This window comes from Phodopus roborovskii, unplaced genomic scaffold (genome assembly GCF_943737965.1).
Source record: "Phodopus roborovskii unplaced genomic scaffold, PHOROB, whole genome shotgun sequence".
Classification (NCBI taxonomy): Eukaryota; Metazoa; Chordata; class Mammalia; order Rodentia; family Cricetidae; genus Phodopus; species Phodopus roborovskii.
Genome location: NW_026125278.1, coordinates 11,905,645 through 11,927,657, shown reverse-complemented (window position 1 = coordinate 11,927,657; position 22,013 = coordinate 11,905,645). Strand labels below are relative to the sequence as shown.

The 22,013-nt window shown below is 49.0% G+C and overlaps 1 protein-coding gene across 1 annotated transcript; it reads left to right on the top strand.

Moving 5' to 3' along the window:
* Positions 1-236: 236 nt before the first annotated feature.
* On the top strand, positions 237-21,797 carry LOC127230317 (alpha-N-acetylgalactosaminide alpha-2,6-sialyltransferase 5). Its single transcript, XM_051195589.1, has 3 exons — positions 237-642; positions 6,552-6,659; positions 21,554-21,797. The coding sequence occupies exons 1-3, from the start codon at positions 242-244 to the stop codon at positions 21,783-21,785; spliced, it is 741 nt and encodes a 246-aa protein (XP_051051546.1). The 5' UTR covers positions 237-241; the 3' UTR covers positions 21,786-21,797.
* Positions 21,798-22,013: the final 216 nt, after the last annotated feature.

The following is a 22,013-nucleotide window of genomic DNA, read 5'->3' as shown; positions in this document are numbered from 1 at the left end:
CGAGCCAGTGACAGATAACACCAGCCTTCTGCCTAGCCTAACAGCCTCTGCCTGCAGCTTAGAAGAAACCGCAAGCAAAGATTCGTGCCGCTGCAATGGACCAGACATAATCTGGCATGAGGCGGAGGTAGGGGTGTGGGGTAGGAAGAAGGGAGGGGACATCTGCATCTGAAGACAGGGTTGTATGTAGCCTGTGCGCCTGACGCCATCTTTCTCCTCCTCTGTCTTGCAGCCCCTGAGAATGCATTGCAAAGACTGCGCCCTGGTGACCAGCTCGGGGCATCTGTTGCGTAGTCAGCAGGGCCCCCAGATCGATCAGACAGAGTGTGTTATCCGCATGAATGACGCCCCCACCCGAGGCTATGGGCCTGATGTGGGCAACCGCACCAGCCTGCGCGTCATCGCACATTCCAGCATCCAAAGGATCCTCCGCAACCGCCATGACCTGCTCAACGTGAGCCAGGGCACCGTGTTCATCTTCTGGGGCCCCAGCAGCTACATGCGGCGTGATGGCAAGGGTCAGGTGTACAACAACCTGCAGCTCCTCAGCCAGGTGCTGCCCCGGCTGAAGGCCTTCATGATCACACGCCACAAGATGCTGCAGTTTGACGAGCTCTTCAAGCGGGAGACAGGCAAAGACAGGTACGGGGGCGCGGGGGCGCGGGACGCAAGGGAAGCAGGGGCGGCGAGCCCCATAGCTCAGGCCATCAGCCTCAATGGGTCTCACATGTTGGGTCACTCGGACTGTATCAGGCGGTGACATGATGCGCAGTGACCATTACTGAGTAATTCATGACCAAGTCCTTTTTAAGAAAACAGGCTAAGTGGCGGCTGGCCGACATTAGGGAAAAGTGGGGCACAGAAGCTTCATTTATGGCAAAGGGAAGTGTGGGGCGATGGCTCAGTTTCCAAGGTGCTTGTTGCGCTAGAATGGGGACCTGGATTTGATTCCCCAGAAACCATGCAGAAAGGTGAGGGCGGGGGCGTGGTGGTGCATGCTCAGAACATGCTCAGAATCCCAGTGCTGGGCGACAGCAGAACCAGTGGGCTTGCAACCCTAGCCCACCTGATGAATTCCATCCACACCAAGGAGAAGCAATGTCCCACGAGAGAAAGTGGGCAGCCCCTGAAGAGTGATAGGGAGGCCTGTGGGAGTCACAAACGTTCACACACACACACACACAGAGAGAGAGAGAGAGAGAGAGAGAGAGAGAGAGAGATTATTTTTCTCTTTCAAAGATGCACAGCCACACTGTCAACTGTAACTCATTGAAAACCCACTACTTGCTCAACACTGCACCTTGCATCTATCTGCCTCTGGAGATAGTAAAAAGCAAGATGGCACCCTCCAAACTCATAGCCCTAGACGTTCACCAAGCAGTGACAGGAAGAAAACGGAGCTGTAACGTGTATGGCAGGAGACAAACATGGTCCAGGGCAATGTTTCCCATCATGCGCATTAAGACTGGATGATAGGAGCTGGAGAGATGGCCCTGAGGTTTAGAGCAGAGGTCTTGCAGAGGACATGAGACTCACATGGTGGCTTAAAATCACCTGTGGCTCCAGCCCAAGGGAATCTAACACTTTTTTTCTGCCTCTATGGGCACCAGGCACACACGGTATAAGCACATGCATGTAGGCAAAACATACATGCACATAAAGTAAACATTTTTAAATTGTGTATTTATGTATGTACTTTCCATCTGCATGTATGCCTGCATGCCAGAAGAGAGCATCACACCCTGTCCTAGATGACTGTGGTCCTGCCACGTGGGTACCAACTCAAAACTTATCACAGATGGCACGTGACGATGATGCACGTGTGTGTCAGATAGATTATAGGTAATGTTTTTTACATATGAAAATGTCCTAACCTTAACAGTGATCATTTTATCTGTGAATACACTAAAATCAATTAAGTCACACACTTTAAAAGTGAAATGAAAATCAGTCATACCCACTTACTGGTGTCAAGTGTATTTCTCACTATAAGTTGCAGAGTTTTGAAAAACTCAGTGGTCTAGATAATCAAAGGCTTTCTTGAAATGATGCTTCAGGCTGAGCTCCAAGACAGTGTTCCCACAAGTATGAAAAGACCTGGGCAGGGAGAGAACGTGTAGGGAAATTGCAGAAAAGACGCCCCCCCATGGATGCATTCAGAATGTCAGGACGTGGCACAAGGTAAGGTCAAAGGGGAGGGGTTATGAGCTACACGGGTCTACAGAGGGATGGAACACAGGGCATTGAGGTACCCTGGGAAGCCTCAAACGGTGGCTGCCCACACAGAAGTGGACCTTCAGCTACCTACCTTCTAGAAACTTGATGACCTCACTTCCTGGTGAAAAGAAGCGTCAGCGACTTCCAGTTATCAGACTGAACTCATAATTAATTTCTGTGAGGTTTTCCTAGTTCTAAAACACATACTATTATAGTTAATGTACACTTAGTGGCCCAACCCTTCTTGTGAAAAGTGTCATTTGGTCAGTTCTTATCCTAACTCTAAAGCGATTTGCTAAGTAAAATTAAGACCAAGAAGAACAATATCCACTATTTTGCTAGCTTAGAAATATATGACTAGAAAACAAAGTCCACTATCCCCAAACTCTTTGCACAAAAGAGCTGTGTTTTTAAACCTGGAGAACGTTATGGCAGTCTGGATCTGACAGTAGGGGCTCGGAGGGGAACACACGGTCCACACTGCAGCCTTTTCCTTCCTGGCAAGACACAACAGACCTGTGGCTACCCCAGTGCAGCCGTGGCTGGCACAGCAGACCTACAGCTTGGCCAGGAGAGCTGCAGTTAACTACACACCTGTGACTAGTCCCTTAGGCCTGTGGCAAACCGTCAATTTCTAACCCAGCCAAGGGTCTCACTGATGCTCCTGATTGAAGTTAGAAGCTGACAGAAACTCCCATTGTGATCAGCCCTGACCTGAGACCCAGCAACAGGAGAGACAGCCTTGCCTGTTACAAAGTTCTTTAACCAAGAACACATTTTATAAAGTGTGGACAAACAATGAACTTTACAATTAAATGTTGCTGCTTAGAAATTTCAAATTAAGTTTAAACTGTCTCTCCCATAGGAAACACAGTCTCCTTCTTTTGTTTAATGGTTGTTCATTAAGTGTAAGTGTTCCTAAATTCCCTGGTGCGGGGTTCATGACGATCACTGCACACAGCCGGTCCCTGTAAGGGGTCACATGGTGTGCGTAGCCTGGGGACTTTAATATCCCACATTTTGGTCACTTGAGAGTCCTAAGAAACATAACCCACCCTTCCCTAAAGCCTGGCCAGGGAACACTGCTCAGTGAGTACATCTCCCATCTCCTTTAGTCCCAGCTGTAAGGAGCGTTCCCAGCCCAGCTCGGTGGCCTCTCTTTCAGCACACAGACCCCAATTAGCACTCACCCTGCCCTGCTCAGGGAGCCTTGCCTATGACCTCGCAGCACGCCAGAGCATACCAACCCTTCCGAAGGAGCTTTGTCTCTTACCTTAGGAGACTGTCTTTAAAAAGAACGTTTTATTGACTCACTGTTTTTATAAGTCCTCCTTCTTAAGCTGAGAGACCTAAAGAAAAAAGAAAAGAAAAGAAAAGAACCTGTTCCAGAATAGATTTCCATTCCACCGAAACCCAGAACATTTGAGTTGAAACTATTCTTTCTATGTAAGCTGAGAAATCCAACAAAGCAGGAGCATATGTTGAAGATACATAGTTCAGTTTCTAACCGAACCAGACTCATCACTGGGACATCAGTTCAGGCTAATATATACATTTGAGAAATGGGCCGAGTCAGGAGATGATGATTTATTGGGTATTTCACCCTCAGAAGAGGAGAGGAAAATGACTCATGAACAATCTTCAATTAAGAAGCTCGGCAGACGACAGAGATGGCCAAATCACGCTCTTTGGTATTAGAAAGTAACTACACTTGAAAATAACTTTATAATTGAATAAGGGCACATTAGGAAAATATGATTCAGAACCAATATTATAGTAATTACATAAAGGAAGCATAAATGAAATAACTGCAGGAAGAATATTTCCGTTGAGATTATAAATGAGATTCTGGTGGAGCAGAAAGGCCTTTAATTGTAATTTAGTGTGCACTATAGCGTCATCAGCTCAGTGTGTTACTCCACCACATAAAAGAATGTCTGTTAATTTTCACTAATAAGCCCATGACAGCTCTTCATATTCTTTCATTACAGCTGATTAATGGTAAAAACAGCAGATATTCCTTTGTTGGAGGGGGAAAAAGTTCAGATCCTTCCTGGAAGACAGTAGAAAGCAGTTGCGTGTCTCTGGCACGTGATCCCACGCTATGATTTAGGAAGTCTCACCTTTGTCTTCTCCGCACATCCGGTGGCCGCACAATCCTCCTGCATTTGTGGCTGCAGCTTGTGCTCTACCCAGCATCACAGGGAAACTTCTGGGGGGTTTCTGCTCCCAGGAAATCCCTGGTTGGTGTCCCTGGGATGTAGAAGCAGGAGATGTGATAGCGATCATTTGGTCCCCAGGTCTCAGAGGTCTATGGGATATGAGTGAGGGTCGTTCTTTTCCTGGAATCCACATTTCCTGGCTGTCAGTCCCTCAGACTAGTCCAGGAGGAACCGCCCTGTGCACTGACACACGGGGCTGTCAACATGGGCTGTCACATAAACAACAGCTTTTCCCCTCTTAGCTTCTCGGGTCTCCTTCAGGTGGCTCCGCTCCTTCCCCACACCTCCAGCCCCAAAGCCCCATGGGTGCATACCCTGCTGAGAGGGAAGGGCTATATTCACGCGGCAACAGCAGTAAGCATCTGCTCTTTAGAGCTGCCACCCTGGCATCCTGATGTGCCTCCTCCTGATGTGCCCCGGTGGAGGAGGGCTGGAAGAGATGCTGAGCTGTTTATTTTGCTCACTCCCCCCAGAAGCCATGTGTCCACACATCTCACTTGGATCCTCTTGTGGACATTTTCTAATTTAGTTTTCAAATGGCCAGTGGATGGCGCACCCCACACCTGCTTTGTAGATAAGACATCAAGGCTCAGCGACTGCCTCAGGTCATTGAGCTGTGAAAGACAGGAATAGGAGACAGTCGAGTGAGTCACATTATCTCATCTGGGCAGGAAGTTTTAGAATGGCAGAAAACATGTTAGAGATTTAAGAACTCATAACTGAAACTGGAGCCCAGCCATATCTGCCGTGCACTCTACAAGGCAAATGCCTCCTTATTTTTCAGTATTTTCCTGTCCCTGCATGAAGGGAACCAAAGCCAACTGTCTAACAGCCTTCCTTCTCAAGGCGGGGAGCTCTACAGCACATCTAGAAAGGCCTTTATGCAGCTCTGCTATTCCCCTCACATGCAGCCATGTGGCCAGGCAAAGTCAGACAGTCTGACCTTGGGGACAAGGTGTTTGGAGCTGGCTAATGAGGCATGCCATTGGCATTGAAAAGAGAAAGGGCAGCAATCCCCAAAGAACTGAAATGAGCATCCACAGCCGTGCAGCGTGGAGACCAGCGAGTCCCTCTCAGGACTCAGAAGGGATCTTGGTGCTGTCACAGGTCTCCTTAGGAGAGCATGTGGTCCGGCTTCATTCAGAGGTCTGAATAGACATGCTAATGAGCAGCAACATGCACAGATTTATTTCCTTCAACTTGATGATTTGGGACTGAGGTATTTTTCAGAAAGCCCTGAGTTCCCTTAGGTAAAGTAAAAGTAGGTGTTCTATTAAACATCCCCCTGGCTCCCTTCCTCTACCCTCCCCAAATGTATGTGCCCCTCCTAAGAAAATACATTCAGTCACAAATGCTCTCAATGGTGCTTGGGGACAGCCTCTTACAGATGGGTGGTGGGGGTGGACATATACATACATACATACATACATACATACATACATACATACATACATGATAAATGGGTAGATGGGTGGACATACACATACATGGTAAGATAGATGATAGATTGAGTGATAGATAAGGGATACATGGTGATAGAAGATGGCAGAATGATAGATTGATGTTATCTAAGTAATAAATGATTGTGGTAAATATTAATAAAAGATAAATGTTAGAATCATAGTTACATAGAAGATCAATAATTGGCTGGATGAATAGAGAAATAGCAAGATCTTACGCTTATTCATGTTCATATTGTTCATTATCTAGCTTGTTTAGGGGCACAGTTAAGTATTCTGATAACAAATAGCCACATGGATATTGTCACCTTACAACTGAGTTATGACAACACACACCTAAGCATTCAATGATCATTATCCTCAATGATGTAGAAATCCATCAAGCATCAACATCAGTTATTATTGTACCCATAGAGATTTCAGTTTAGCAAAAATTTGATGTTTATCAAATGTGAAGAAGTGAGAGAGAGAGAGAGAGAGAGAGAGAGTGTGTGAGTGTGTGTGTGTGTGTGTGTGTGTGTGTGTGTGTGTGTGTGTGCGTGTTAGGGTTGGGGGTATCTTTTATAGCCAGCCTTACTCCAGAAAGGTCCTGCATGGTTATGTGCCTGGCACTGCTTTACCACAGTGCAGACTTTACCGTTGTTCCTTCCAGGAAGATCTCCAACACATGGCTGAGCACCGGCTGGTTCACCATGACAATTGCACTGGAGCTCTGCGACAGGGTCGATGTTTACGGCATGGTGCCCCCAGACTTCTGCAGGTAGGACCGATTTTGCAAGCATTCTCCATCAGAAGTGCAGTGCAGGGCTTAGAACAACTCTAGTTCTGAACATCAAGCACAAAACATAGCTACGCATCTACTCAAATCAACTAATTAGCAAGTCCCAAGCTGTGGCTCTAGAAACCACATTTAATTATGTGATATGAAATACCGAAAGTTTTTGTTTGTACTCCTGGAGAATTAATCCATCTTATGGCCTTCACTTGTCCTCTGAATATTTATCAGCCAAAAGCTGTGCAATAATTTGCCATAATTTTAATGATGAACAGGCATTAAGAAATATGAGTTTCTTTTTCACTTGGAAGAGATGCAGTAATTTTTAAATGAATTCATGGGGCAATTCCTTGGATGGAGAGGCTTGTTTTCTGAAATTAAATATTCTTTCTCTTACCACATAGCCTTGGTTCACACTCCTAGAGCCGGAATCACAGGCACGGTCATTCAGGCCTCTCACTTGAGGGCTGTGTGCACTCATCTCTGCTGGTAGATGCCCGCAGTACCCTCCTGACCCATGCCCAGGCTACGTGTGCCCAGCCAAAGAAGCACCAAGCACTACTGAAGGGCTTGGCTTGCAGAGGGTAGCCTGCTTGAAACCACAGGTGTAATGTGAGTGCTGAGGTTAATCAATTCTGAAAGCACCTTAATTTTCAGGAATGCCCATGGCGTCCTCAGAACTTCATCCCTAAACTTCCAATGGTCAGACCTATGCATGGGTTATTCACATGCATCAAGCAAATGTGTGTCTGACTATCCTTTCATGATTTTAAACCTAACAGTGTCTCAAAGGTCAAGAATGAGGAAAAGTACTTAATCATACCAGTTAGGCATCCCTCTTTACTAGAACATGCCACACACTGAGTAACTTATAAAGAGTAAGAATTTATTCTACTTGGGGTTCTAGAGGCTGGCCTGTCCAAGCTAGCGGGGTTGGAAGGGATGAAAGCCAGGACATAACATGGTGTGAAGGTTAAGCTCTGTCAAGAAGACCTAGGGGGTAGCTGCCATCTGTGAGTGACTCTGAGGGTATTTCCCTGGGAGGAGTAACTAAGGGGCCAGTCCAGACCCTTGGGTTGCAGTGCAGGTAGACGAAAGGAAGCCACCCGAGTCCAAGTGGCCCCTTCTCTCTGTCTCCTGACCCACAGGATCTTAGCTGTTCTTTTCTGTCATGTCCCCCATGTCCTCCTGGCCATGATGGCTGATCTTTCTGAATCCAGCAGCTGAAACCAACCGTTCCTCATTGAAGTGTTTCAGTCAGGTGACACAAAACCATACAACTACATTACAAGAGGGATGTAGACAAAAAAGAAAACAAAATACCCAACCAAGACCACCCATGGATCCACCAATCTGTTCAGAAGGACAGAAAGAACCCTTGTGCCCTGACCCAGCCTGCTGTTATCTTCCCTGGTCTCCCTCTTTTTCTCCAGGAGAAGGTACGTCTCCCTATGTAACCCAGGCTGGTCTCAGACTAACCATACTCCTGCCTCGGCCTCCTGAGCACTGGGATTATAGAGCGCCATGCCTGGCTGGCTCTCCCCTAGACCCTCCAACATGACAACTAAGCTCTGAGGTTAACGCTGGCAGATGCACTCAAGCCACACACCTCTATCACCATTGTGTCACATTCTACTTATTAACACGGAGATCCGGCACGATAGGATTCTTGTGGTATACAAGAGTTAGTCACAGAAGAGAGGAAAGGGCGTGGACAGAGAAATCTTGGGCATAAAGACATCCCACACCAGGTCCAGATCACAAGGACCAAGCCTGGCATGGATGAGCCTTGAGCAACCTTGAGAAAGTCACCTCATTGCTCTGTAGAAGAAGGTGTGTTGGTAATGGTATCCACCGTAGAGTGTCGTGGGGGGATTAACTAAGCTAACTCGTGCAAAGTGTTTGGAATGGTGCCTTACACACAGCAAGCATGAGGCGTGCTAGACTGGGTCCTTATCTGGCTCCCAATCACTCAGGGACACCGTTGCCCTGTTTAACAACCGAGGTAAGACAAGCAGGTAGAACAACATAGCAAAGTGAGCTGGCTCCTCCAATCACAGTCTAACAAAAGGCATGCAAGGTGGGTGCCACTGTCGATGCTGGCACAGTCATGCATTGTTGCCATTAGGATGCCAGGAAGAAAAGACATGGACAAGTGTTCAAGCAAATATATCATTTATTATGGAAAGCAAATGGAAGGCAAGCTAACCCATCATTTCTCTTATTCACAGTTAGTTCCTCCTGCCTTCACATACAGTAGGGTGAAGACAATCTATAGGATGATTGTAGCAAGGAATTCAGATGTCAACACACCATGTGTTGCCTACAGCTCTAGGCCCCAGCTCCTCAGCTGCCGCTGAAAAGGTTCCACAGCTGTCTACCCAAGATACTCTGAGCAAGGACCTTCCAGAAGGGTCCTGCCAAGGTTGCCTCAGACAGTGAAGGGTCAGGTGGCATCCCCCAGGCTTGGGTGCTCCTGGGAGAAGATCTCTTAGTCATGGCTGTCCAGTGAAGCGTAGGGAAGTGTGTCTGTAAGCTGACCGCTACTGTGGGAAGGCGCCCAATGGCTGCATAAGCAGGGAAGGGTTTATCTCATCTCACTATTGGAAGGTGCACCTCATGCTGGCAGGGAGTCACGGAGCCTCCTCTGAAGGAGAGATAGACACAGGTGCTCAGTTCATGCTCATCTTTTTCCAGTTGAAGGACCAAGCCATAGGAGGATGTCATCCACATTCAGGGTGTGTCTTCCCATCACAATAAACCAATCCCAAAGCTCCCTCGCAGATATGCCAAGAGGTCTACTGCTAGGGTAGTCTAGATCTTGTCAAGTCAATCACCAATATTAACTACCACGGGTGAGAAGGCAAAGAGAGACCCATGCTTGTGCCTACACCCACCCTTTGTTTTCAAGATATGTTGGGAACTTGAGCCTGGCTTCCCTTTTGTAAAAGAAAATAAAAACCAAACAAAGCTGGCTATGGAGACTATGAAGAGATAGTGAATACATTACCCTGTATACAGTGCTCAAGAGAGATGACTATGTCATTCATCTACCAATGACTTGTATTATAGTGTAAGATATACAAGCAGTTAATAGTCTCCCAAGCATTACTTTGCAGTTACCTTGAAAGGTATTGAGATTTTTGGCTATTAAGTGGCATTTAATATACAGTCCTAAGTATCAAATGCCTTTTGAAAATAGTATCTTCCTCCGATAACAAAAAACCATCCTATGAGTCTCTTCCTCCAACTGGACCATTCTGCCTCGGGCTTCGTTTGGAAAGTAGTAATAACGGTTTGGCCTGGTTTGTGTGGTGGTGGACCCAGAGCTGGCTGAACGCCCCAGAAAGCGACCTCCATACCGGAAGTCTTGTGCATTCAATTCCGTGTTTGGAGCCTCAGGGTGCCCGGCTGTGGATGTTCACTCTCCTCCATACAGCAGGAACTTTGTAAGCATCAGGGAGGCGACTGTCCTCCACTCTCTCTAGTGGTCTAGAAAACGTCCCCTATGGGTAAAGCAAACCATTTCTGCCTGTAAGAGAGTTGCAACCTTGAGAAAACGCTAGTGGCCTCAGCACTGGTCTTGAGAGTTTATGATGAGCCCACTGGAAATTAATTGGTGGGAGCTCAGCACCGCCCTGGGCATTCAGAGGGGGATGTGTCCATTAGCCTGGAAACGGGGAACCCATGGGCACACTCTGTAAAGGTGCCCCAGGGGCTCAATAGCGCTTAGGGACTGAGGGGAGCTGGGTCCTGGGGAGGAAGGACAGAAATGATCTTCAGTATGAGCCGGGTCTCTTTTCTGTCCCATTGACAGTTGCACATGTAGGTCACCAGCTGCACGGGGACCATCACAAGGCTACCCTCACGGAACTAACCATTCTCTAGCTTCCACAGGTTTCCCTGATTCTGACCATGGCGCCAGACCTCAGCAACTGCTCGCTGGTTTTCACAAACTGACTGCTGTAGACTAAGACACATTGGCCTGAGTCCCACTTGGTCAGAGTTAAGTCACAAAGGTCAGAAGGGTACATGCATGGTGTCTGTGGAGAAAACGCTCGTTCTGCCCTTCAGGGCATCTGACCCGTGAGCTTTTCTGAAATACCCATCCTTAGTATTTCAATGAACTTGGAGGAGTCTCTGCATTCCTGGGGTAGGGACCCTCCCTCCCCACTTGACCAAGGGAAGACCCTCCCAGGCCTGGATAAGTGGGTTCTTGTGTAAGATTCCTCTGCAACCAGAGGTCCCTGGCAAACACGAGCTTGGATGGCCTCTCTGGTCTGAGATACAATTCCGCTGCCTTCCATTCTAACCCTGTGTTCATGGCTTCTTGGGACAGGATTATTGTCACTCTTTTGTTACCAGGAAAATGGTGCAAAGAGAGACAAAGGTATGCACTGGTGGTCACAGTTAGACCAGCAGCCAGGCTGGGGCTGACTCCGTGCCTGGATCAGCAGTCTCTGCACGGTGTCACAGGGGAATTTGGGGCTTAGGGTGGGGCTAATTCTCCGACAGGCAAAAAGTAGAGCAGTCCCTGAATCTCCACGGGGCTGATGTAAAGTGTAGGGTGGTGTAGTGGGATGTCCTCTTCCACCGCCTTACTGGGGGTCTCATTCTACCCCACGGACCTCAGTAACCTTGAGTAGTTACCCAGTAACAAGGAAATTCCTAGTAGCCCCTAAAAATACTCAGTAAGTAGATGCTTTGGGAAGATTAGTCTCCATATTCATATTCATATTCAAAGCCCACTATGGGAAGAGGTAGATGCAGAAACTGCCATGGTGGTAGATAAGGAGAATGTGCAAGCCCTGAGAATTAACTCCTGGACAGAAGGAAGCAGCTCCTCCCCTGAGCCTGCTCCTGCCGTAGCCTCCAACCGCTCCGCTCTTGCCAACGCTGCTTGCTTTTCTGTTCAGCTGTCCCCGGGCTGGCAGATCTCACCAATGTCCTGCCCCTTACCATGTGACACAGCCCAGGGGCTTCCCAAAGCCTTGAAACTGAATCCATGCCCCCTAGCTTAGTCCGGCAGCACTATCCTGGCTCTGTCGTCTCCACCCACAAGGATTTACCTCAGTCAAGCAGGAAATCTTGTCAGAGAGCTGAGCCTTGGACATCCTCCCTGACCTCAGCATAGACGCCCATTTCTTCCTTCATTTGCCTGGGAACGGCTGTCTCTTTCCTACCTAATGTCTTCTGTTCCCTGTGCACACACCCCAAGCCAGCCTGAGCTTAGAACAAACACACGGATTAATTCATCAACTCGTGTGATGATCGGAAGTGTGATGCTGGCTCCAATATTTTACCTGAGACAGCCAGCTAGTCAAGGTCTCGCAGTTGAAAGGGGACAGGATTTGAACAGAGATCCATAGACCCCAAGAGCCCACACTGTTAACCCTTCACTTTCCTGTTTAGCCATCATAGTCCAGCTTCGAGTGAGCCCTGCCGGCTCACTGTGCATACTGAGACCAGCTCAGACTTCTTTTATCCTTCTGTTCCTTAAGAGGAGGCAGTGATGTCTCTAGATCTTGTCATTGTGTCCAGAACACAATGTATGAATCGGTTCTTCACAAACCAAAAGACTTTCCCTTGGGAATCTAAGAATCTGATTTGATGGCTAAGAGATGGCTGAAGGGTAAGGAACACACACTGTTCTTTCAAAGAATCTGAGCTTGGTTCCCAGATCCCACAGCAGGCAGCTCACAACCTCCCGACACTCCAGCGCGAGGCTTCACCACCTCTGGCCTCCACAGGCACCATCACACATGACACACACATCGAGACACGTAAGTTCATACTTGGTCAGTGGAGGCCAGCACTGGGCCCTCGGAGAGGGGCTTGAGTACCAGCCCCCACCCCTCCTTCCTTACCAGACTTCATATCCACCAGTGTTGAGAAGGCTGGAGGGAATTAATGGTGTGCTGCCCCAGTGACAGAATCAAATGTATTGTTCTGTGTACGGCAGAGCCTTAAATCACGCTCTCTCCAGACAGGGAGCCAAATCCATTCTTTGAATGCACTATAAATTTCAGGAAATCTCTGTTATCCTTGCTTTCTAACTTAAGTTATGGTGGGTATTCTTAATCCTATTTTCCTTTGTAAATTATTTGCGATAATAATAGGCCAAGCATTTAAATTCCACCTAATAATCTTTCTTTTCTGGTCATACTTAGCGCATTCCCAAGTTTACAACTCTCTGTCAGCCATCATTTCTTATTAATTGGTGGAGTAATGACTCAGAGTGATCACAGTCATGGAACTAAATTAATACCTCATCCATAATGTGAAGGACATCTCAAAGGTATCGTGAATACTGGAGAGTTGATTCTGCTAGAATTATTAGCTGGTGAACATTAATAAAGCTGCCAGCAGAAGCGGCAGGGACAGTTCCTGCTTGGCAATGGTCCCTGAGCAGAGCCCGATGCTTACAGCGGGCGGGTAGGTACAGAGTGGGGATACCACGGGTGTGGTTCACGGTTAGAAAGATTGAGACTATAGAGTGCTTCCTCCCGGCAGGATCGCCTTTGCCACAGCTGGCAACTGATGCAGTCCCCTGGGGTGGATCCCTCCAGATCTAGGAGTCAGGGTGGGGTCTCAGGAGGGCACTGCAGCTAGCTCTGCTCGGCAGGAGATCCGGGTGGCTCAGTGGGTTCCACAGGAGGGGCAGGGCTGCTTGTGACAATGTTTTTCTCTAAAGGGCTCGGTAGAAGCCAACTGCAGAGTAACTCAGGCACACAGCCACTGTTACCTGCACTCTGTCCTTCAAACATTTCCTACGTATCAGACAGGCAGGGTCCTACGCCGGACACCGTAGTGTGTCTAGGAAGCCCCCGGGCTCTAGGGAATAGGGAAATGTGGTTTCTGGCTAATGTTGAAGAAGCAGACAGTTGTGAAGCAATATGTATGGCCGAATGATGGTGAATCCGGCAGATTTCCTACAACTTTCTTCAACTTTTCTTGTCATCTCTGTGCCTAGAGGTAATGGTGTCGCCTTCCTCTGGGCTGAGGGCTCTGCGGTCTACCTTCCAGGAAGGTCAAGAATCCTCTAAAGGCCTCTTCATGGGGGGGGGTGGCAAGAATGACTGCTTCTGCCATCTCTTCAACGTGAAGACATTATATTTTGAGGTACAATGACCTGGACCCTTGAATTGAAGGCCCCCCCATTGCATTTCAATATCATGATATCCCCCTGACTATTCAGGTCACCTGCAAAACGTTTTTTTAAAAAATGGAACATTACAAACTCCGATGACATCTGTATTGGTGAGCAGAACTGTGCATGAGCCTGTCACTTGCGTAACACACATATAAGGCCCACAGGGTGAACACCGCTCAGAGGGAGCCTCCATCGAGGTCCTTGGGAGAATGTAACAGGAAACGAGCTGCCCCTTACTGCCTGTGGCTGGACCAGGCAGAAACAGGGGACCATTAGTGCAGAAACCTCACCTGGGAGACGGAAGTTTCTCCACGAAATAAAACACCTAAGAGCGGTGTGTCCGCAGTGAGCTAACCCTGATCCCCACTAGTTCTTCTCTGCCTAAGTTTAGCATGTTACTGCCATTAAATGTGTCAGTCAGTATATGGTGAATGCTGAGGCCTCTGTATTGATATGGTCAAGTCTGGCAACTTGGGTGGTCCCTGAGCAGATTTGTGTGCCTAAACTCAGGCTGAGCTCGACCTGGGGGTCACACACAGTGGAAGATTCGCTATTACCTGAGAGGGGATGGAGGTGGACAGAGAGCATGTGAATTGAGAGTTAGGATGCTTGCAATATCAACACTGGCTTGGGTAGGTGGCTCAGCCAGTGTCCCTGGGCTGGGGTGGGTGGCTCAGCCAGTGTCCCCTGGGCTGGGGTGGGTGGCTCAGCCAGTGTCCCCTGGGTTGGGGTAGATGGCTCAGCCAGTGTCCCCTGGGCTGGGGTGGGTGGCTCAGCCAGTGTCCCTGGGCTGGGGTGGATGGCTCAGCCAGTGTCCCTGGGCTGGGGTGAATGGCTCAGCCAGTGTCCCTGGGCTGGGGTGGATGGCTCAGCCAGTGTCCCCTGGGCTGGGGTGGGTGGCTCAGCCAGTGTCCCCTGGGCTGGGGTGGGTGGCTCAGCCAGTGTCCCCTGGGCTGGGGTGGGTGGCTCAGCCAGTGTCCCTGGGCTGGGGTGAATGGCTCAGCCAGTGTCCCTGGGCTGGGGTGGGTGGCTCAGCCAGTGTTCCTGGGCTGGGGTGGGTGGCTCAGCCAGTGTCCCTGGGCTGGGTGGGTGGCTCAGCCAGTGTCCCCTGGGCTGGGGTGGGTGGCTCAGCCAGTGTCCCTGGGCTGGGGTGGGTGGCTCAGCCAGTGTCCCTGGGCTGGGGTGGGTGGCTCAGCCAGTGTCCCCTGGGCTGGGGTGGGTGGCTCAGCCAGTGTCCCTGGGCTGGGGTGGGTGGCTCAGCCAGTGTCCCTGGGCTGGGGTGGGTGGCTCAGCCAGTGTCCCTGGGCTGGGGTGGGTGGCTCAGCCAGTGTCCCCTGGGCTGGGGTGGGTGGCTCAGCCAGTGTCCCCTGGGCTGGGGTGGGTGGCTCAGCCAGTGTCCCTGGGCTGGGGTGGGTGGCTCAGCCAGTGTCCCCTGGGCTGGGGTGAATGGCTCAGCCAGTGTCCCCTGGGCTGGGGTGGGTGGCTCAGCCAGTGTCCCCTGGGCTGGGGTGGGTGGCTCAGCCAGTGTCCCTGGGCTGGGGTGGGTGGCTCAGCCAGTGTCCCCTGGGCTGGGGTGGGTGGCTCAGCCAGTGTCCCCTGGGCTGGGGTGGGTGGCTCAGCCAGTGTCCCCTGGGCTGGGGTGGGTGGCTCAGCCAGTGTCCCTGGGCTGGGGTGGGTGGCTCAGCCAGTGTCCCCTGGGCTGGGGTGGGTGGCTCAGCCAGTGTCCCCTGGGCTGGGGTGGGTGGCTCAGCCAGTGAAGCAGTGCTTGTAAGCATGAAGACCTTTTGGAGCCTCAGAACCCGTGGTTGAAAAAGCTGGTACAAGCTTTTACAATCCCAGGACTGAAGAGCAGAGACTGTGGATCCCAGGGTTTCCTAACATCCAGCCCAGCCTGCTTGGTGTCCTCCAGGCCAGTGAGAGACTGTGTCTTAAAAAATAAAGTAAAAACACCAGAAGGACAGCAGCTGAGTTTGTCCTCTGTCCTCTACAACACACACAAGCACACGCGCACGCAGGCGCGCACACACACACACACACACACACACACACACGCACACACGCACATACACACACATAGAGACACACATATATACACTCACACTCACACATATGCTCACACATACACTCACACACATATACACTCACACTCACAAACACTCACACACACACATACACACACACACGTGCACGTACACACACCTTCTCTACACTGGCTATATGGATAGAATAGAAAACAATACCCTAGGGGTTTGTTTGGTTTGTTTTAAGATATATACACAAATACTAAAATATATTCTTTACAACATATTTGTTTAGAACATTTAGATTTAGATTTGTTTAGAACATGAGTCCATTTGCCCTCTATTTAACTATTTTGCGCTGAGATTTTTGCGTAGCTGTGGACTGATTACCAAACTGAGACATTATCATCAGTGCGGTAATCAATTGAACTCCAGACTTGGGCGAACCCTTATGTGGCTCTGCTGATAGCCTTTACCTCCTCCAAGACCTATTCCAGAATGTCAGCACCCTTACCCAGCCTGCCATCCGGCTCTCCCACGACCTTGTCACCTTTGAAGAATACTGCTCGGTGCTCAGGCACTAAGCAGAATTCCCCACAAATCTGATTTACCCGATATTTCCCTGCGATTAGCCTGATGCTACTCACTCCTGGGAAGGGACTGCAGATGTGATAATGCCTTGTGAGCATCTCCTATCACAGTCTACATGGTGGCACTGTGTCTTATGACTAGTGATGCTAAGGCAGGATAGTTGGGGACATAAGAAGGGGAGAAGATCCCCTGTCTGGGGGTCTGGTTGAAGCCTTTGCCAGCATTTCGAAGCCACTTCATGTGTCACATCGAGAGAGCAAGGAAAGAATGGGCTTCTTAATGGCCTTCTGGGAGGCAACTCGAGAGCCACTAAAATGGTACAAATGGCTAATTCTGGGATAATTAATTGCTTATCTCCCTCAAGGAACCTGTATCCATGCTTGGGTATGTCTTACTTTCCCTGTGCTCTCCTGTAGAGCACACACTCCTGCCTGAGTGTGTGTTACTTTCTTCTGAGTGCCTGTCTTTCCTTTAACCCCTATGCTTAAGCCTGCATTAAAAAACAAACAAACAAACAAACGAAAACCATCATTAATCAGCAGTTTTACTTCACTGAACTGTTGAGTCCTGAAATTCCTTTCAGAATCATAGCCACAAATTCCGATTTGGCTTGAGCTGGGGTCCCTTTAAGCCACCTGGGACACTCCTCAAGCTAGAGAGGGCTGAATGTGGCCCTGTGTCTCTGTCCTCTCATTGCTAGCAATTACCTGATTGGCGGAATTCCTGACTATTTTACACGTGCCCATTAACACGTATCTTTAGGAAGATACATTAAGGCCATGCGGATAACAAGGTTCTCCAGTCTCTTTCCTACCTCACTTTCAACAATTACTGCGCTGTCCTAGGAGTGATGTTGTATATCTTCATTTTTTTTCTATATTTATTGATTGGAATTCTTTTGAAACGGCAGGCTACTTCTTCTTTTGTTAACTATTTATTCAGTTCTTCATTGCAGTCTTCACGGGACTGTAGATATTTATTTTGCCTCATGGGTTTTGTTACCCAACACTGCTATCTATTTTGATGCTCAAACCTAAAGACACGTCAAAAGCCACTTGTGCTGTGACCTCTCTGTATGACCTCGAATCCACGGGAGCAACGTGCTGGGCGACGTTCCCGTAAAGCTCCTTCTGTACATTACCTGCTAGTTCCCTCCCTCACGATCCTCACCTGCCTGCTCTTTGGTTACTCTGCAGAACTCACTGTTGGCTTGAGGAAGTTGAGGCAGCAGGGGAACTTACTCTGGGCCACTCTGCACCAGCTCAGCCTCTTCTTCTCCCTGCCCCAGACATGAAGTCCAATTCCCTTTGAGCACAGCCTTTGCATATGGAAATTCACAGACACTGACAGGGATGGGGAATAGGAAGAGGAAAAGGCAGGTTGGAGGTGCAACGAAAGGACTCAGGGTCTGGAGCAAGGGCAGACTCCCATCCTAGAGGGCAGACCCTACCCTGCCTCAGCTCTGCATTCCCAAGGCCAGAATAGGGCTTCTCAATTCTTTGGACAAAATGTCCAAAGATGAAAACTATTGCGGTTTAATAAGGATCAGGATAAACAAGTAGGCCGAATAGATGTTTATTCAGGGAGAAATAACTTACAACCTAGACAGATGAACACCAGCAAGTTCCACCGGATGCTCTTATGTCCCGCAAGAGAGCATTCCCTGGCTCCTCAGACCTCCTTCCACAGGTCACCTCCGCCCCTGGCTCCATCCCCAATGGGCGTGGTCAGTGCCACAGATGGGGACAAAGTAAATATCCCACTACAGAAAACAACTTTCACTTCCATGAATGGTCACTTAGACACCTCTGAAATCATGGTACCCAAATACATAAATCTTATCTCCCTGTAGGTGATCAATACGGAATCCAATAAACCTTCATTCAAAGAGATGGTCCTCTTGAATAATGAAATTGATCCCCAGCATCCTTTAGCCGACTTCCAATTACCCTCTACTCCTAGATGCTGCATCAATCACGATATTTTTAGAAACCTAATTGTTTCTTTAGTAGATTGATGCCAATAAGATGCCTAAAACTGGGGTGAATCGCATTTAAAAGCTGAATTGACATGAAAGAAAAGATTAAGCCTGGTACTGGCATGGCACAGTGAATTTGGCAGCCTTCCTCAGTCATGTTACATGAACCCTCAGAGATGGGTTTCACACATGTACTCCTTGGCTTTTGTTTTCTAGTTTGAGTTTTGACTTATTTATTGCTGTCGTTTTATATTTGCTTTAGAGAAGGCCCCACTCCATTCTATAACCCAGGCTAGCCTGGAACTCGCAGTGGTCCTCCTGCCTCAGCCATTAAAACTCTTCTGTCCCTTTTCGTTTATTTATAACTTAGCGGCCAGTTCCTACCTGACTTTCTTCCAACATGAGTCTTCTGTATTGGAAATGCTTTCTATTGAACCTTACATTATCCCAGGTCTAGCATGGCCACTAAAAACTGCACTGATAGACACGACAGGCGAACAATCCCTGACCCAAGGCGGGCTTAACTTAGAGAGGCAAAGGGTTAACGCAGCACAGTGTCTGGGCTGGCAGAAGGAAAATAAATCTCTCTTCCTGGAACAACTTTAACCTAAGAGGAGAAGTTTCCCAGAGATTTGTTGTTGTCAGAGCCACAGACTTGACACCTCTCCTGATAAAAGACTTAGACCTCTGACCCCCCCGGGAGGCTGCTCCTCTAAAACTCATTTGAGTATTGATTTCCAGCAAGAAAAAGAACAGGAGGTAACTGGCAGGAGGAGGTCTTGAGACCCTTGTCTCAAAGGAAGGTGGGGATAAGGGGCGGGGGCGGGGGATGGGGGTTTGGGGGTGGTAGCGCCCCCCCCCTCTTAGAGGAAGGCCTCTTTAGTTTGTCCTGGAACTAGCTCTGTAGACCAGGCTGTGCTGGAACTCATGGCCTGGCCTGGCTTGCTTTTAATTTTTGTGTTTGTGTTTGGAGGGTAGTGGGTTGGGGATGGTTATTTTCTTTCATATATATATATATATATATATGTATGTATGTATGTATGTATGTATGTATATATGTATGTATGTATATGTATATATGTATATATGTATATACATGTATATATATATGTATATATATATATTTATATTGTTGTTTTTTAATTTCCTACAATGTATTCTGATGCCCACAACTCCTTCCACACACCCCCAGCCATACCACCATGGGTGGGGCCTGCCCTTAGGTGTCAGTAAGACTTGTGTTGGAGAAAAATGATCGTTCCTCGTAAAGAGGGTATCAACTGGGGATTACTTTCGGGGTAGGGACTGCAGGCTTCTATACATTGCCCCTCTCAGCAACGGTGCCCCGTGTTGCTTGTGTCTGTGCAGACAGGTCCTACTTTTTGGTTCGTTCGCTGGCTTGTTCGTGTTAAGCAGGCACACACTTTACTGTGCACCTGGAGGGAGGCAGCTGGCGTGTCTTTGAAGGTAGTACTGGGAAACCTTACCTGCAGCCTGCTCCTTCCTCTAGCGGGAGTGCCTGACCTTTCGACCTGTGACATGCCATTGCGGCATGCATGCACGCATTAGGCTGTACTCATAGCTGTCTTGGGATATATACGGCAGCAGACTGGACATGTCTAGGGTCTAAAACAGCAGAGGCTGTGTGATGAGAGCCTCGACAGAGCTACCTGTCCAGTGTTCAAGCCCAGGAGAAGCAGGAGAACTGTTCTAGACCGGAGACTTGGCTGACAGCAGAGCACAAGTGTCTCCTTATAACAAGCCCCCCCACACACACACACACGCATACATATGTTAGGACTGGGCCTACCCACCTTGAAGACATTGCCCAAGTGTTCTTATCTGAGGCAGACACAGGGGATATAGTAAAGGCAAGCTGTCACTGCCAGTCTACCCCAAGGGATGGGAGTTGAGGTGTTCTGGACAGATGACCCATCTGCAATGGGAACAGAACAGTGGCTGCCTGCTTCTTGTCTACCCCATGGAATCAGACTTGGAAGTGTTGGAGGAGAAAATGTCTGTAGTGGTGCGGCATCCAGCTGCCCGCTCCATCCAAGGACAGAGATGCAAGCATTGTTCATTACCTCCACACTGGGCACAGTCCCAGGAATGAGACGAATCCCTGTCCTCGCGGTGGACAATAAGCAGGTAAACAGCAGCAGTTTCAAGACTGATGCTCTAAGGAAACTGACTGGGGAGTGAAGGGGATGGAAGGTGAGGCGCTCAAGCGGCATCTTAGTTACTGTTCTGTTGCCGTGATGAGACACCAGCTTTTAACAAAGCACCCTGGGGCTTTGCTTACAGTTTGGGGGTCCATGGCCATCATGGCAGGGCGCATGGCCACAAGCAGGAAGACGTGGTGCTGGAGCAATAACCAAGAGCTCATATCCTGATCCATAAATGGGAGGCGGAGAGCGCGAGACGGGGCTTACCCCAGCCCCCACCCCCAGTGACACACTTTGTCCAACAAGGCCACACCTCCTAATCCTAACCGGCTCACCAACTGGGAAGCAAACATTCACATGGGAGCCATTCTCGCTCAAAGCACCAGAAGGAGGGTGCCTCCTGTTCCCTGTTGGGGACAGGACGAACTCATGAGGAAGACTCCAGACAGGGGACCATCCTCAGTGCAAAGGCTCTGAGGTAGGGCAAGGCTGCTACAGCTGTCGGTCAGAGTCCAGCATGCCTGAAGCCGAGTGAGCAATGCTGGGGTGGCTTAGGGCAGGGCTGCAGAGAGCAGCCAGGTCCTGCCTCACTGAGCAGCCGCCGTGGGCACAGACTGCAGCCGTGGGGAGCCAAACACACTGGCTCTGGGGAGTTTAGGGACAAGTGTGGCAACTAGAAGCCTTAGTACAAGGACACACACAAACACTGCCTAAAGCCTAGGACCCGCACATCGACCGCATTTCTAAGCCCCGATGCTGTGCGTGGTTTACAGCCTCAACCTCTCTTTTGTTTCTTTATTGCTTCAGCACCAGCAAAGCCATCTGCTGGAGTTCATTTGATGAGAAAATATGATTTGTGTCTGTCAGCTCATAAGAATAACCTCCTTCTTGAAGTGGCTGATGAAAAGGCACGTTGCATGCTGTGTTTTGCTCTGTCCTGCTTTAATAGTTATCTCTCTTTCCTCCCACAGGGACCCTAAGCACCCTTCCGTACCTTACCACTACTACGAGCCTTCGGGACCTGATGAATGCACAATGTATCTCTCGCATGAGCGAGGACGCAAGGGCAGTCACCACCGTTTCATCACAGAGAAACGGGTGTTTAAGAACTGGGCACGGACATTCAACATTCACTTCTTTCAACCAGACTGGAACCCAGAGTCACCTGCTGTGAGCCACGGGGAGGACAAGCCCGTGTTCTGAGGAGTGCGCATGCCAGAAAGGCAGGCGTGGTGTCCACACCATCAGCCAGGAGAGGAAGGACTTGAACTCCAGGCAGCGGATGGGAACCGGACAGTAGTGCCCTTCAGAACCATGGACAGAACCCCAAGGCCAGGGAAAGTTTCAGAATGAATGCACCCTAATGAGTATTGTCTCTAGGAAAGGGACACTGAACCCTTAATTCAGTGGCACTGCCACGGCTAGAACACT

Coding starts and splice junctions, on each gene's coding strand:
- LOC127230317 (XM_051195589.1), top strand. CDS start 242: ATGCATTGCAAAGACTGCGCCCTGGTGACCAGCTCGGGGCATCTGTTG. Junction 643..6,551: donor CGGGAGACAGGCAAAGACAG/GTACGGGGGCGC, acceptor TGTTCCTTCCAG/GAAGATCTCCAACACATGGC. Junction 6,660..21,553: donor GTGCCCCCAGACTTCTGCAG/GTAGGACCGATT, acceptor TTCCTCCCACAG/GGACCCTAAGCACCCTTCCG.